The 16,440-nt window shown below is 40.8% G+C and overlaps 2 protein-coding genes across 3 annotated transcripts in view; one reads left to right on the forward strand and one right to left on the reverse strand.

The window, feature by feature from the left end:
• The window catches only part of LOC111261713 (uncharacterized), an 18,187-nt gene extending 6,911 nt beyond the window's left edge, over window positions 1–11,276 (forward strand). The window contains exons 6-10 of the mRNA XM_022835399.2: window positions 1–35; window positions 310–459; window positions 1,240–1,700; window positions 2,141–9,312; window positions 10,274–11,276. Of these exons, the coding sequence (XP_022691134.1) occupies window positions 1–35; window positions 310–459; window positions 1,240–1,700; window positions 2,141–2,574 (1,080 nt within the window). The 3' untranslated portion in view covers window positions 2,575–9,312; window positions 10,274–11,276. The remainder of the gene's footprint in view (window positions 36–309; window positions 460–1,239; window positions 1,701–2,140; window positions 9,313–10,273) is intronic.
• A 6-nt stretch (window positions 11,277–11,282) lies between these two features.
• Window positions 11,283–16,440, reverse strand: part of LOC111261712 (CD109 antigen) — a 76,896-nt gene continuing 71,738 nt past the window's right edge. For both annotated transcript variants that reach the window (XM_022835398.2, XM_022835397.2), the window contains exons 8-11: window positions 15,617–16,101; window positions 15,036–15,438; window positions 13,667–14,876; window positions 11,283–13,437 (exon numbers count right to left, since the gene is read on the reverse strand). In XM_022835398.2, coding sequence (XP_022691133.1) covers window positions 13,237–13,437; window positions 13,667–14,876; window positions 15,036–15,438; window positions 15,617–16,101 — 2,299 coding nt within the window. In that variant the 3' untranslated portion in view covers window positions 11,283–13,236. The remainder of the gene's footprint in view (window positions 13,438–13,666; window positions 14,877–15,035; window positions 15,439–15,616; window positions 16,102–16,440) is intronic.

Consider the following 16,440-nt stretch of genomic DNA (forward strand, 5'->3'; position numbering starts at 1 on the left):
CTTACCTACCGGGGAGCCATGCTCAATATTAAAAGGTAAAAAAAAAAAAAAGAAATTACGTTGATGAAGGTAACACGATGGAATCGTTGTTTGATTTAAATCAGGTGATATAGGCTGTGATTGGACCTTGAGTAGATAGAAAAAAAACCCTGGTATTTTTAGGACTGACCGGTACGAGGGCTGATCATGCACGATTCTGTCGTCCGAAAAATGGTCATATAGGGTATCGTTGTTGAGACATGATAACATACGGAAATGCGGTCGGGTTTAGATTGCTTTTATCTGACATTGTGTTGTATGCGTTTTTAGATACCGTCTCAAGGCTTCTAGCTGCCCGAATATCTACCGAAATTCAATGGCGACTATCAACGAAAGCGAGTCTAGTCCCTGTGAATTCTTCAAGGATCTGAAAGACGTCGTATGCGATATGATGGATGTCAGACTATTAACGAATTTCAAGTGAGTGACAGTATAGTCTTGAGTACAAGTGCCCTTTCAAAAGCAAAAGTCTTTTCCTAGTGTTGCACTCAACTCAAGAGCGCCTTGTTTCATACACAAAACATCGGTCACACACATGACCGACAAATGTAGTATACGAATGCACACGATTGTGTAGTAGTAGGCAGAAAGCCAGTCGCTGGGAAATCGTTTATTTCTTTTTCGCGCTTCGAGTTTCCATCAACAGCGTGGTTGATGTCGCCGCGAGCGTCAGTGGTATAGCGTAATGGGGAACTCCCTCTGCCATAGCTATTACGATTACTATTCCCTTTACTATAATACATTCGTACGTCCGTTTCCTCCGAGTCGTTTCTCCCAGCAGCCTTGATACATTTTCTTCGTCTTTTTTGGTCCGGTTTTCCTTTAATTGTGGCCTCCATTTCCGAAAGTCATCGAACAAATCGTTGCCTTTTCCCCAGAGGACAGCGATCTTCGAAAACACACCTTTTCTGGTACCTAAGATGTGCAACCTTTTCGCCTCTCAGTTACTTTGCCTTCCCTCTATCTCATGCTTTTCATCCCGTTCTTGCTATCGAATATTAGTAGACTGAACAACGCCGGCGAAATATAATAAAATTAAGTATATTTTTGTAATTTTTAAAGCAATTATCTGTAGTGGGAGTATCTAAAGTTCCTTGTACTATAGCATGTAGGAGTTCCACACCTGGTTACAGTCGGCGACTCAACAAGAGTATTGACAGCTTGACAACCCCTCGTACGTGTACTGTCTCTGTTCAACAGGTACGCACTATTCTGCCTGTCAAACTTTCTCCTAAACGCTTGTGTGGACAATCCGTATGTATACATCCCGGATCACGCGGCTTCGCTACCTTCGATCCAGGAAGGGTCCGGGGCATTTATCATCTCAATTGTCGGCGTACTTAACACACTCGGCGTTGTCATCGTCGGCTATGTCGGCGATAAACCCTGGATAGACCCGAGCTTGCTCTATGCCCTTTGCACTATAGTAGCAGGTGCAAGTGTGGCCACAATACCGCTGTTCAGCTCCTATCTTCCGCTGGCTACGGCCTCAGCAATTTACGGGTTCACGATCTCTGCTAACTATACGCTTGTACCAGAGATTGTCGTCAACTTAATATCGCTCGACAACTTTACTGGCGCCTATGGCCTTCTGCTGCTCATCCAGGGCATTGCTGGCCTCATTGGACCGCCAATCGCAGGATGGCTCTATGATATCAGCGGTAAGCGGAACATGATGATCGTAAGAGATGGCAAGAAGGAAAGCACTTGTTTTCGACAGGTCCCTTTAATAGTCAGCTTTAGCCTATCGATGTATCCTGTCAGAGCGTAAAGGGAAAAGCGGCTGTACATAGTTAGCATCTGTATTTTTCTCTTCAACGGATTGGTTTTTTCGTAAACATATCCGTCATAGTGAAAGAATTTCAGCTACCGGCTCTGGTTGTTTGCCCAATACCGCATCATTTAATTTTGGGTAGAAGAAGCCACACGCGACACCATGATTCTTTTTGTGGCTTGTTTTTCCATTCGTCTTCTATTACTGATTTTCTAGCGAACATTTGGCAAACAACAATTGTGAATCATATCGGCTACTGTCGAGGCACCGCTAAGAATTTTCATAAGTTCACTCTAACTTTTTATTTTTTTTTTTTTCTTTATACAGGATCTTATAATACGACCTTCTATATTAGCGGACTGAGCATACTAGCTTCCGGTGTCCTGGTCATTCCTGTGGCACAGACATGGAAATGCGCATGTAAAACCGAGTCAGAAGATGGCTGTGAAAGTGACCTCAAGGACAGTCATAGTGAGCTTCGGGACCCAGAAACGCAATCATGCCTCGGGCGAAAACACGAAGTTCTATCGACCGGACCTCCCCAATCGTCGCGTTCGTCGTCAATCGTAATAAATGGGGTCCCGCTCAATACATCGGTGATCATCAAAAACGGTGCCAATGGCTACGCTACAGGCATCTCCCCTTCACTTCGAAGTCCAGGCAGTCCCTCGAAGGCAAACCAAGTACGATTTAGCTTGAGAAACGATTACGATAATGATGCCGAACTCCGAGCACCTCTAGCGACTCCGGACTCGCCTTAAGATAGGCCATGAGAAGGCTATTTGTAGAATACGACGAAAGTTCCCGCCTTTTACGGCAAAATACGCTTCCAGGAAAATCCAGGTGCACGATGTACTTAGTCCACGAAACGGCGGGGCAGAGCGTTGTCACATCGACGAGAACTTGACAACGTTCTCAGTTTTATTCTGTGATAGAACAACACTACACTTTAAAATAGACTAATATTAAAATACATAAAGGAAACGCTGACGGCGATAATATAATGCTATTAACGATGTAACTAAAAAAAACCTATAATCTATAAAAGAGAGAGAGACAAAAAGTCTGTTTGTCCCACACGAAGTACGTGTGTATGACGGTTGTTGTTAAAGGCAATATTCCGAGGATGAATACCGTCCTAAGATAACTATAATTCCGACTAAATATCAAAACTAGTAATGCACGAAGCAACAAAATATTGTAAACAACAAAAGACACCTATAGATGCATGCAAACACACATACATATATATGACATAAATATATCTAAAAATCATACAACGGAGGGCGGAAAGACACCTAAACTCTAGTCTAATTATAAAAGTAACTATACTGAAGGTGAAGATAAAGGAGTACAGAAACATCTTATTGGGCGGGATGGGGGATTCGGGGGCATAATGATGTGACAGGAGCGGTAGGATTCGTTTCGGTCGGGGAAGAAGAATTGAGCGAGTGAGAAAATCGGACATGCAGATGAAAAGCTAGGCGATGGCGCTGATGATGATGATAACCACGAAGACGACAACATTGAATTGACGGTATCGATGTGAAAATGAAAGTTATAGTAAGTAATGCTAGCACGCAGCTGATGACGCCGTAGCAATTTGATAGTTGGCGTCCTGCCTTACATAGTGCAGCAACGAGACGCAGCTTTGCAGCTATCACAGGATTGTTATTGATATTCTTAACGAAAACGGCAAAGTGTCCTAGGTCGGTTCGTGATAATGGCACTTTCATATACGATACGCCACAATAACTTGTTTACTAAGCTTTGCAGAAACTTTGCTCTGCTATAAGATAACAGTGCTAAACTTAATTTTTCCTTGCGATTATTGGCTATGTTTAGTATCAAATTAGAGGATCTGCTGCATAGGTAATGAAGATTGGAACGAGCGTTTTTGTTGCAGCTTGTATTACTATGCCAAAAATGGCTATGCAAATCTTACGTACATGCATACAAACCGTATGTACTCTTGCACGCACCAGCTCATTCCTGTTGCCATCCTTTCCTCTTGTCATATTATAGATATTAAACGTTGTGCTCAGATCTATTTCCGGGCCATTGGGTAGCCTCTTCAATAACTGTTTGAGTTCCGAAATACGGAAGGAAGTACAGCGCCTGTGAAACTTCGCCCCGTCGTAATGGATGCGGCAATTAACCCTACAGTCGTTATGATAAAATGCTGTTCCGCAAAGCATTGTATTGTTGTGTATTTATATTTGCTATTTATGTTCACGCCATATGTTATTCTACTTAAATATGGAAACAAAACAGGTTTTCTGTGACATATGTCATTATGTTATGTGCTTAGTTACCAGAATGATGGACTGTAGCCGTGAGTTTCTACATCAACACGCACACACACACCAACACACACACACACACTACACACACACACACACACACCCACAGACATAAATATACCTATAAAAAGTAAGTTTGATTTTAGCAATTAAATAACGTAATTCTTCACTTATTGAACACCGTGGCGTTTCTTCTACCGTCTTCTTGTCTTGCGTGTGATTCCATTGTAAGAGCAATATATCTCTGCCTAATAATAGTGATTGCAATCGATAACGATAGAAATAATAATGGTAAGCATGACGTCCAAGCTTAAACTTGCTTCTCTAGATATTCATTTAACAAAAGCTCTGTAGTCGATGCCAAATGTTAATGCCTGGCTGGTTTGTACGATTTCGAACGAAAGGAAAGCCTAGTTACTAGTATTAACTATTACAAGGCAAATTGGTAATCTTTTCTATCATTATCGTTACGGCTAGAAGAAGATGATGATGAGAAACATGGCGGAAACAAATTCAACAGTCACTTCTTGTAGCATAGACATAACATGATATAATGGTCTATCTGAGAACACTGAGGTGATCTGAGTGAACTGACACGTCTAGCCGAACCATTTCACTACGCAAACGATCGGCGACGAAATGCAACAAAAATTTTAAGGATTGCACCATCCACAAGCAGCTCAGATGGAAGTTACAGTTAAAATGGTTAACACCTACAATACGAACAGGCAGCAATTTACTTAGCATAACTTATATGAACTACAACGATCGACTGTAGAACGACCCTGCATGGAACAACTTCAGTTAGCGACATACAGATAACTATCAGCTACCTTCTAACAGTATTATTCATTGACAATTATCTTATCAAGTATAGAGTAACGCATATATGGCTTACGCAATTTGATTTCAACAGGAGGAAATCAGGTTAGTCAGAGTGATAATAGGGAATCAGTCTTCATGGCATGACCATATGTATCAGGAACCGATCGGGGAACACGAGGCAAGCCGAGCAGAACACGGCTAAACATTTGATTGCAACTTTCTCTCTCGTTCATAAATTCTTATGTGTACTTAACTAGTAGTCACAAATGTGACATAGCTAACTATGAGGCTTTCGCATGAATAACATTTTTACTGGCGCCACCTAGCGGAGAAGCAATTTTCCCATTATTAATAGTACCTTGTTTGTTTCGTTTCACGTACCGCAATATATCGTACGCCGACAACGGGGTTTAATAATAGTAGCAGTAGCAATAGGCTGTACATATATATAAACGTAGCTCTCTTTATTAATGCGCTTTTCTTTATTGTACATACGCGTACTGTATAGCGTTCAGACGACTCGCATTTTGCGGTATTATAATGGTCGCACTCGCTTAGGGCCCAGGAAGGGCACTTGATCATTCGACTAGCTGTGGCATAGTGCTACGAGCGTAATATAAACACAGTAATCTAGCGATTTTCTATCTTTCGAGTTGAAAAGCAAAAAAAAAAAAAAAAGATCAACATCTTATATCACTATTACTATTTACGACATTAGAATACTTCTAGAATACATTAGAGTTAACGGTGCCGTGGCCGCTAAACACCAAAAAAAGTCCCACAGCTTATTTTCGTCAGATCTTAAGCTTGCAATTACGTCAGCTGGGCACGTCTCGTCTCTGAGGCTCATGTGTACGAGGCAGCGTATATTACTTATTATATTCCCTTCTTTATTGCTTCGGACCGCAGCCGTCATTTCTGACAGAGGGAAAATGCTAATGACATCAACTCTGGATTGTTCGACTTGCTTTGTAAGCATTTATAATGCTACGCCGCGCGCTTTACGCACAGCCAATACGAACGTAAACTTTTAGTCTCTATACAATGGCCATCGTATCGGACATACGCAATCAGTAACAGTTCGCTACCTACAGCTCTTCAATATTATTACGCCGAATATTCCAGATATAAGCTAACATCTCGCTCTATTTGAACTATACAGATATTTACGAGATACTATTATTATTGTACATTATTGCTATCATTATTATTACTTCTACATGTGTATAAATATTTCTAACACAGAAACACATTGTAATACGGCCTACATTAGCATGCCGAATCGTCATATACCTTCGTATGCATCCCACATGTACTGAGGACCGAACGCAAAAACTGAACGGATAGGATCGGAAGACATGCAACAGACGTCTTTGTCCTGCGGCATTAAGGAGAAAATACTTGGTATTCATATTAACTATTCCGATCTCAAAAGGCAGTTATGCACAGAACACAGAAATACAATCGAACAAATGATCACGGAGTATTTCGATTTCTTGGTTCCCTAGAGTCTTCAAGGATGAAGAGTCCAGTGTTGCTGGATTGTTACTGTAGGATGCAGTCACATAGTTCTGGATACTTGCTAATGGACTGATGCTTTAGATATATGATCATATTAGCTAAAATACAATAAACATTATACTGTTGTTATCAAGGAAGGCGTCCTGTATCCACATGTGTTGCCTTTGCCAAAAAAAAGTATGACAAAATAAACTGTCTAAGATCACGAATCATGTAGGAATTGTTGAACTGTTGATTTTTTATTTTTATCTATTTCTTTTTTATTCTAACTCTACTAGCTCATGGGTTCGACACAAGGTGCGCTGGTTGTAGTGGTCGATTGAAACCGGTATTTCAGGCATGTGTGAATACGCGAAACAAATCAATTTACAATCCTAGATTCCTTCAACTGAGTGTTTAAAAAAAAAGACTGCATTTTACTAATAATAGCTATAAAACAAATAAAGCGATTCATATGCAGCTTCCATTTATTTGTATACATGCAGTCGATAGAAAATTCAATAGTCATACTGGGCCTGCTTTTCCTAGGCGACTGGTTTCAAATAGTCATACATAGAAATATCATATAAGGGTTAAACATGAAATAAAAACAATTTAGTAAAAAAAATTATTGACTGGACCTCTGCATTCATACCGGACATAAATATCCATGCCTAGATCCAACTTCGAAAACCACAACCTGGTTAGAGGAACCGGTAAAGTTTTGAGATTATATATGCATGTTATTGCAAACTTAGCGTAAAATCCTACTACTTTATGGATACGTTATGTTCGGGTCATGTCTGCCGTTTCATCTGTTCAACACTGCGAGTTAGAGTTGGGCCAGAACAACTTACCAAGTGTAAACGGTACCCATCTAAGAACATATATATGAAGGGCTTTTGCGCAAAACGAATTCCTGTTTATTTTGGCTAACATAAAGATAATAATTTTTCTTTTTTTTTTTTTACGCGCAAAGTAAATGATGAAGCTTAGCTAGCTACTGATTTTTTTTTTCATTATAAGATTAAGTTTGGCAAATTTCGCTTTTTGTAGTTTCTGCGATAGTACCAAGTACTGACACAGAGCTACGCCCTTTTGCAGAAAAAGCCCCAGAGTTAGCCACTTTTGTTGTCTTTTTAATTATTCGTTCAAGTTACGTTACAGTTTCTTTGTGACTTATTGTCAGACCGTACGGGGCATCAAGGCTGCTTAGAAGCTACATGTAGCTAGGACTGTGCTTTAGGCGACTTTGTACGGAACACCCTATCCGCTTCCTCCTTTTGTTAGTTTCTAAAGTGTTCACAATGTGAGTCCCTTCGTCAGCGGCCGCAAGAAGATTCTGGATTTTTTTAATAACATAAAAATAACAAAAGCTTACTTGGACTTTTTTAGTCGAACTTGTTGTGCACACATTTATTTGGAAAATGTTTTGTTCTTAACCTGTATCTAGAAACACTTGTTATGTTAGCATACAGACAAGTGGTTACGTGTTAGACTGCCGTCGTGTGTTTAGGCAGTGCTTACGAGTAAAAATTTGTGGATAGATTTTTCGATATATTTACGTCAGAATAGAACCGGCAGGGTTAAGTTCAATCAAACTTGTTCAGTAAGATGTAGACTAACTTTTGCCACTTCAAAACGAAATTTCTACTACAGTCGACACAAAAGAGTAAATAGGTAATGAAAACGAGGGTCATTCGAACAGCTTAACAAACTAATTAACTAACCGAGAAATCTGAATTAGTCTATTTGTATGAATATCGTATACATGTCTGACACCGAGGTGCTTAGATCACTACTATTATCCAGTGTCAGTTCAAATTATCTAGAAGCGAGATTCCTGAGCGCGAAGATACGGCCATTGTAGCAAAACTTGATTATCACAGACGGAAATAGGAAAACAAAACAAAGTGCGTGGAAGAAATGCGTGCAGCCGCATCGCGAGAACAGTCTGAAGCTATGTACGCTCGTAGAGTGGCGGCAAAAAGAACCACGATTTCAAATATATGATGTGCTAAACAAAGGCAGGACCAGAACAGGGAAAAGCATGCCATTGTCATCATTATTATGATGATGATAACACCGAAATGATAAAGGAGCCACGACAATTATGGAGGCATCTAAGGAATACCAGACGCCAAAAGAAAGGACGGGGCTACCTGACAAACAAGCAATGGTCAGGGCTGAACTCTTCATAACACAAGTTCATACTGCTCTGGTATTAACGAGCGGCTCCGCTAACAAGCTTTGCATGGACAGTGATCGAACACCCGAAGCCGAAACACATTTTTAGGTAAATGGAGACGGCACAGAGTCGGTAAGAGACGACATTGTTTTACCTTGTCGCTGTTACGTTCTTCTTCTTCTTCACAACGCTCCTCCTGCGTATCGCTTCACAACGGCCTTGTCATTCGTGTAAAGCTACCCCGTTTAAATGCGTCGCGGGTCGCTGCATTTTTTTGAATTCGTATATATTTTTAATGACGATTTGTCGACGATGTAGACTTTCGAAGCTCTTTATTATGTCACGATTCAGCTTTTCTTGATTATTACAATCGTTCGTGCAAATTTAATTTTCCATTTTCCGTTGATTGTGCTCTAAGCTTTTACTTTAGGTTTGTAGTTGTTTTTGTTGTTCATAGATGTTACTATCAGCGTCTGCTCCGTCAGACATATTTGCATGACAAAATCAACAGGGAGACAGCTCTGAACCGCCGAGGTTGCAATATGATGTATTGCATTGTTCCAATAATATGTCGGAACATGAAATGCGACGACGGATGTCTTACGACAAAGCTGGATTTTACGACTTCCTATTACAGTTGCTGTGTGCTTTTACTATGTGATACAATAAATATGCACTCTATGGTAACTATAATTATCATTTTTGTAGGTACTAGTTTTCACTCTTTGTGAGCAATTGTAACTTTTTAATTGAACCTAGTTGGGTAGTTAATCATGTAATTGGGTCGTTTCTAGGAAACTTAATCTGTCATCTTGGCTGCTGTGTCATTTCAGCTAATTTGTGACTTACTTAACGTGGAGTTTTGTCAGCTTCGCTTACAGCGATGGCAGTATGATTTTACCTTTTTCTATTTTTTTTTTTATCCAACTCACGCAAGAAATACGTTTTACTACAGGAGCTACTTCAGCGTTAGGATGACTGGAAGAAAAATTCTCATAGCCGTAAGATTAGTTCTCCTGAGAACTTAACCTCAAAATAGTTTTTTCTAAAAATTAGCTCCGAAATGTGTCCTCCTAAAACTTACATTTCAAGGCTCTTTCGAGCTTGTTTGAATCACCACCTACTCCATATGCGTGCGAGGAATATCGTGGTTAGTTATAGTTTAACTGCGCATGCGTTAAGATAAAAAAAAAAGTCATCTGAATCATGGTCCCTTAAACGAACGTGTAATGTAAATTGCCCCAGAATGAGGATCCTTGGATTGTAAGCAAAAAAACTTTCACACAATAGTCACAATAGGTTGTGGTAGGTGCCCTAGCACTTACCAAAGAAATTACAAAGGTCCCCCAATAACACGATTTCGGTTGGTACGGCTTTGGCTACACTTGTACCTTGGTTGTTATTTGTTGTTTTTATTTATTTTCATTTTTTCTAATAATCGATTATGTAAACAGTCGACCTTAGTAGCTCTTCAGTTTCATTACGCATACTTCGGAACTTAATCGTTTAGTGCTAATCTGGACTACGAGTGTCAAAGTTGCTGTTTTAAGATACCTAACATACACAGCGCAGTAGTCCTTACGTTATTGCATAATTATGCGACATACTTATTTTTTTTATATACATTTTATACGTTTGTTGCAGTTGATTCAGCGAGTAGGACCAGTGCCTTACTATACCTAATTGTAACGAAAATTGAAACATCTCGAAAACTTGTATTCAACAGTAGGTGTAGTTTCGAAAGATTAATTAATCTTTCTGACTGGATATTTGAAGAAAATCAATTACGAGGACAGTCGTTCAGAAAATCTGCCATTGGCAACGACAAGATTCCCTAGCAGGAACAATCGATATCAGAAATGCGTGGTCAAATACGACTATTTGCGTAACCAGTTACTTCGAAAAAACGAGAAGACAGTATAGCATCTTCGTGCCGAAACCTTACCAGTCACAATGGTATTATTCTGAAAGAGGCTCGAGGTTTCTTTTCCTATGTGCTAGGCCGTCCACCAAAAATCGCAAGATACTAAAGACTGATTTTCTTGCTTCCGATTCAAGAGTCATCGATGAACATCGTTATTTGCGAACTAGAACTTTCAGTTAGCTAAACCAATCACAGGACTGGTTCTAACATGATTTGTTAACATCGAATTGGAAGCTATTAAAAAAAGTGCGGTGTTGCAGATGACATGCTAGCTTTAGTAACATATGGATTTCTTCAGTAAATTTCGAATTAATCATATCTATGTAAATAGTAAAAATGTCCGACCCCAAAAGCGTATATAAAACAGCCGTATAAGCTAATTGTTGCCAGTCGACTCCGGGCTGAGATTTGCAAATGTAGCGTGTCCAGCTATGTCGATCTGCACGGGATAATGCAGCTTCGAGGAGGAGGCTCCGATGAGGAGGCACTGGTCCAAGAGTGGCTCGTCTCCGATCCAGCTGCATAATTCAGACGCTGCCGTGTCACCCCGCCAAGAAGAAAAGCGGGATTGTGGTGGCCTGGTGCCGCTAGTAATGTATGAACAACACCATGCGTTGCCGTCATCAAATCCGGGAAGTCTTCCAGGAACAACACGGGATAAATATACCTGTATGGTGCTAGCGATAAATAAATAACCACCTATAGGGTCGATATAAAAATCAAGCCCAATTGTTTTTCATATAATTACATACGTTGCTATTTATTAGATTGCAATCGATATTACAATTACATTATATACAACCGCTCGCCAGGAGCGACTATCAAAGGGCAGCTCTCGACAGATGCTGCTGCTGCTGCTGTAGATTTAACCTCCTCCCTCGTTTTCTCCTCCCTCGTTTTCTCTCTTTTTGTTTCTCCTCGTTTTTAGAGGAGAGAGGAGATTTTGTTTTCATTTGCGCATTTACTGGCAAGAGATTTATTCATTTGCATTTACTGGCCATTAAAAGAGATTTATTCATTTGCATTTACTGGCCTTTGCATTTACTGGCCTGGCCTCTACTGGTTTGGGGTTTCTTCAGCTTGCCCTCCGCATTCCGGCGACATCCGACATAACACCCTTTTCAGAGCGGCGCCACAGCACTGCATATAAGGGGAGAGCATGCTCTTGAAACGTGGCTTTAGCACCGGCTTGGCATCGACGTACGGAATCTTCGTGCATGTGTACTGCACGTAGCTCATAATTGCTAAGCTTAGATCATCATCGACTCACATTAAGTGGGGCTGTTGTTACTATTGCCAGCGGTCAGCGATTTGTTTCGGGCTCTGATAATTTAACGAGAGCGTCATATTCCATATTTACTGTAAATGTGTACATGAATCCGTGGTGTTTTGCCGTCTGTATCGATCATAAAACGTGGTGTAGTTGGAACTACAGCTCTGTGGGGTTAAACAGGTTATCGTGAGCTCAGTGAAAGCTATAGTGTTGCTGTTGTTGTCGGCGTCGGAATAGTTTGCTTAGGACCATGCCTTACTGAATGCACCAGACTTGCGGTCCGTAGCCGGCGGAGTTACCCCTCTGTGCTCGAGTCGACTTTTGGAGCGATACTTATCGAGGTAGCTTAGCTGCTTTGCGTTGAACGCACCCCGACCTCAGGCAACTCATTGGCTCTTAATATATTTACTGGCCTATTTTTTGTGTTGTTTCATTGGCCTTTTAGGTTTCTCCATTTTCTTGTGTTGTTTCATTGGCCTTTTAGATTTCATTCTCTTCATATTCGGGATTGTTTCATACGTTTGGCAACGTTTGTCAATATATTTACTGAATATACTTACTGTGGCCTGTTTATTGTTTCATTGGCCTTTTAGAAAGTGGCCTGTTTATTGTTTCATTGGCCTTTTAGAAAGGTGCCTGTTTATTGTTTCATTGGCCTTTTAGAAGGTGGCCTGTTTATTGTTTCATTGGCCTTTTAGAAAGTGGCCTGTTTATTGTTTCATTGGCCTTTTAGAAAGTGGCCTGTTTATTGTTTCATTGGCCGTTTAAATTTCCTCATATGCAGGTTTGTTGATACTCAACGTTTGGCAACTTCTGTTAATATATTTACCTCTTAATTGTCGCTGTGTGTTTCTGTTAAAATTCACTGGTCTTGTTCTTTAATTACTGGCCTTAGGAATCGTTGTCGGCTTTATTTCTTTGATGTTGGTTTTTTTTGATAAGTCACGATGTTTTTATTTGTCAGTCACGATTTTCCTACACTACGTTTATACTTGTCAATCACGATCTTCATACGCGTGAAGGGAGAGAAATTAAAAAATTTACAAGATACCAGGATCACAAATTAAAATGCCACGATTTGAAATTTACACCCAATGTATTCTGGAGTTTACATATCCATTTCCTACTATCTAGTATTTGTTATTTTTGTTCAACCATCCTTTTATCTACACGACATGTTTCATGATATCGCTCAAACGTGTCGTACTTCAGCTTCAGACACATATGGTATGTAAGCTACAATTTTTTGTCATTGAAATTCATTTTTTTAAGTCCGCCAGTTTTTTGTTACTGTCCGTATCAAGATCTAATTATTGAAAGTAGACAATTTTTAGGGTTTTCTCATTCCCTAATCATTGTCGCCAAGTTCGTAGCTGTGTCGCTTCTATGCAGCATACTGATCTGTTCATCCTATATGAACTTGCTGAAGTTGTTCCGAAGTAAAGCTATGCAAGTAAAAAAAGCGATGGCCAAGGCCGATGATTTCGCGCCGTGTAGCGCAGAATCTGGGTCACTTATTCTTCCATCCGTGATCTCACGTTCAAGTTGATTGTCCACGTCGTTGCAGGACTCGGCGCATTCATCCTCGACACAAATGTCGCAGATCCGAGCCTGAAAGTGAACAAATTAAAGCTTGAGCGAATCGAAATACGCTTAAAAAAAGCAGGAAAGGTAGCCAAACTCCAGTCCGAACGAACTTGAAGCCGAAAATTTCATAAGCAAGTTCATATTGCCTACTGAAAAAAAAAGTCCGCTTGAAGATATATGAATTTGATTTTAATGCGTGATGAAAATGTTATTAGATAATGCATTTCCGAAAACTGTGATGAAAACAGCATACCTTCTTTGGATTATAGAATATTCTCGACGATTTCGCAAGGTCATAATAGTCATAAATCTTGACGGGCGCAGGTCGCTGGTGTGCCACTGAGAACTCTCGATGAGCTGGCACTGTAACGCAGAGCTCCCTTTTCGTGACTCGATCAAAGTAAATTACAACGTTCGTGTCCCCATCATACGATTCGACGCGACGTACATCGTTCGTACGGTGAATCGAGCTTAGCGTATCATAGTCGAATACGTAACCTGATGGTAGGCCAACCTCCATGACGGCCATGTTACTCGAGTTCCCCTCACCTCGATAGTGTGTGCACACAGAGAGCTGCATATAGTTTTCTGTTGAGGTCTTGTCTAAAAGCGGGTTGAGATAGAATGCCGGCTCTTCCGAAGACACCATTAGGTTAAATTGCCACGATACCTGGACAATCGCCGTACCGAAACCTGTCGCCTCAATCTCAACCCATTTGAGTTCTGGTGGCAATTCAAGCTTCTGCAGGATGAGCGCATTTCGCGATTCGATTCGAAGTGTACGCGAGCCACCGATTTCACCAAATTTGATTGTGGCATCGATTGAGATCGTCGAAGACGCGACAGTGGCTGCAATTTGCGACAGAGCCTCAATTGCGATAACGGTATCCTGTGTCGAGGTAAAGCCTCCGTTGCTATTTTGTTGACTAATCAACCATTGCATAACAGGGATTGCCTGACTGTTATCGCCCCGATTAATGAGTGTTAGCAAAGCATACGCTGTCATTTCGATATCCTTGAAGTGGCGCTTAAAGAACAAGTCTGTCTGATGTAGCTCGTAATCGGTGATATTGTGTGTGACAGCTGGATCTTTCCAGTATATGTGCTGATCATCGGTAGTCCTCAACGCCTTGAGACGTGAATATGCCTGATCTTTATTGGAATTATTTGATATATGCAGTGTATATGTGATCAACGCCGTGACATAGGGATCTCCGGTGGTTCTAAGCTCGCGCAGAAGGTACTCCTCTGTCTGACGGATGTGGTCGGGATAGTCGTTTCGAACGCCGGCTTCTGACAGAGCGATTAGGACGTACGCCGCCAAGGCAGGACCACTGCCAGCGGCGGATTGCATCGGTTTATAGACAACCTGACCCGGTTCGCGGAAGCTTCCATCGCCTTGGTGCTGCTCCATAAGCCACTTGGTTGCGTTCTTAATGACGTTTTCGTCCACGCTAATATACCTGCAAGGTCACAAAAGAGAACAGCGGTTAATTACGCTAAGTTCAATTTAGTCGGTCCGTTCCCGAACGTAGCGTGTTCTTTTCTGACAATTGCCAAACCGCAAAATAATTCCCCCCTTAGTAAGAGACAGCAAGAAACCAAAAACTAATGAAACGTACTCAGTCGCGTGTGCGAAGGATTTTAGGACAAATGCTGTCAACCAGGTGCTGCCCGATTCGTCGGTATTTCCAAACGCGGAAAACGATCCGTCATCATGTTTGTATGTGAGCTGCTTCTGGTAGCCATGCTCAATATTTCGTCGAGCCTGAGCCTCCAAATGTGGACTTAACCGATTGGAAGCCTTTAGGTAGTTGAGAATGACGATATTTGGGACGAAATCTAACATGTTCTGCTCGCCGCAGCCGTGAGGCATATTCAGAAGTCCTTGGAGGTTGTTGACAGACGGTCCGAGGATATCCCCCACCGCGGTAAGGTACACCCGTTCAGAACCAGGTACAGCGTTCTTCGGAAAGGTCACGGTCACATTGTACTTCGAAGGCGCTGCCTGAGAATTACGACGTTCTGTAATGAATACATGTTGAGATGACGTGACAACGGTTAAATATTGTAGACCTTTTGTATTTTTTTAGCCTACATTTCTCTTACCTTTACCCGAACTACTGTGTTTCTGAAAAGCTATAAAATATCATTATTAAAAAACAAAATGTGATTCGTAAAAAAGATTTCGCAATCTTCGTACCAAGTAAAATAGCCTTATTGAAGTGCTGCGTCGATCCTTCCGGCTGAACAAGCAGTTTTTTTGAAATGGAGTCGCCTCCATAGCCGTGACTAGCTGTTACCTTGATGTCAATATAGCCAAGCTTCGTCGGCGTGATCAAGAATGTCACAGGTGTACCGTTCTGGGGCTGAACCGTTACCCGTTTACGATCGGGTTTCGAAGCAGCAGACGTGAACACAAAATCTTTTCGCGTGTTGTCAAGGGTTACGTCAGCTTCAATTGCCTTGTTTCCATAGTTAAAGACGACGCACTGAACAGCGATTGCTTCATCACGTTTCACAGAGTATGGAAGTGAAACGGTTACGAAGAACGGCCTGAAAGTCGTAACCTTGGCAGGTGTCGGAGCAATTCCTAAGCCTGTGGCCTGATCCATAGCGAAGGCAGTTATTACCCATGAAGTGATCGTGTCTGGAATTATCTCCGATATGACAGCACGGCCATCCGAGCTGAAAAAGCCATTTCTATCGTCATTTAATATAACAAAAAAACCATTACATCATTTGAACAGAGTTCATGCAGTCGTATTTAGATTAACAGTGAAATCTATTTTTAATGACACCTCTATTTTTAATCGACGTTGAATATTTATTATATTATATTAATTATAACAAATATAATATAAGTTCCAGATCACATTATCTAAATTAGTCGGTTAACTTAACGTATTCAAAAGCAAATTCAGAAGATATTTGAAACTTAAAGATAAGTAAAGATTATACAGAACAGTGATTATTTTAATAAAATAGAATTAATTAACAATTTGTAACGATAATTACGTGTACGAA

Source organism: Varroa jacobsoni, unplaced genomic scaffold (genome assembly GCF_002532875.2).
Source record: "Varroa jacobsoni isolate VJ856 unplaced genomic scaffold, vjacob_1.0 scaffold_589, whole genome shotgun sequence".
Classification (NCBI taxonomy): Eukaryota; Metazoa; Arthropoda; class Arachnida; order Mesostigmata; family Varroidae; genus Varroa; species Varroa jacobsoni.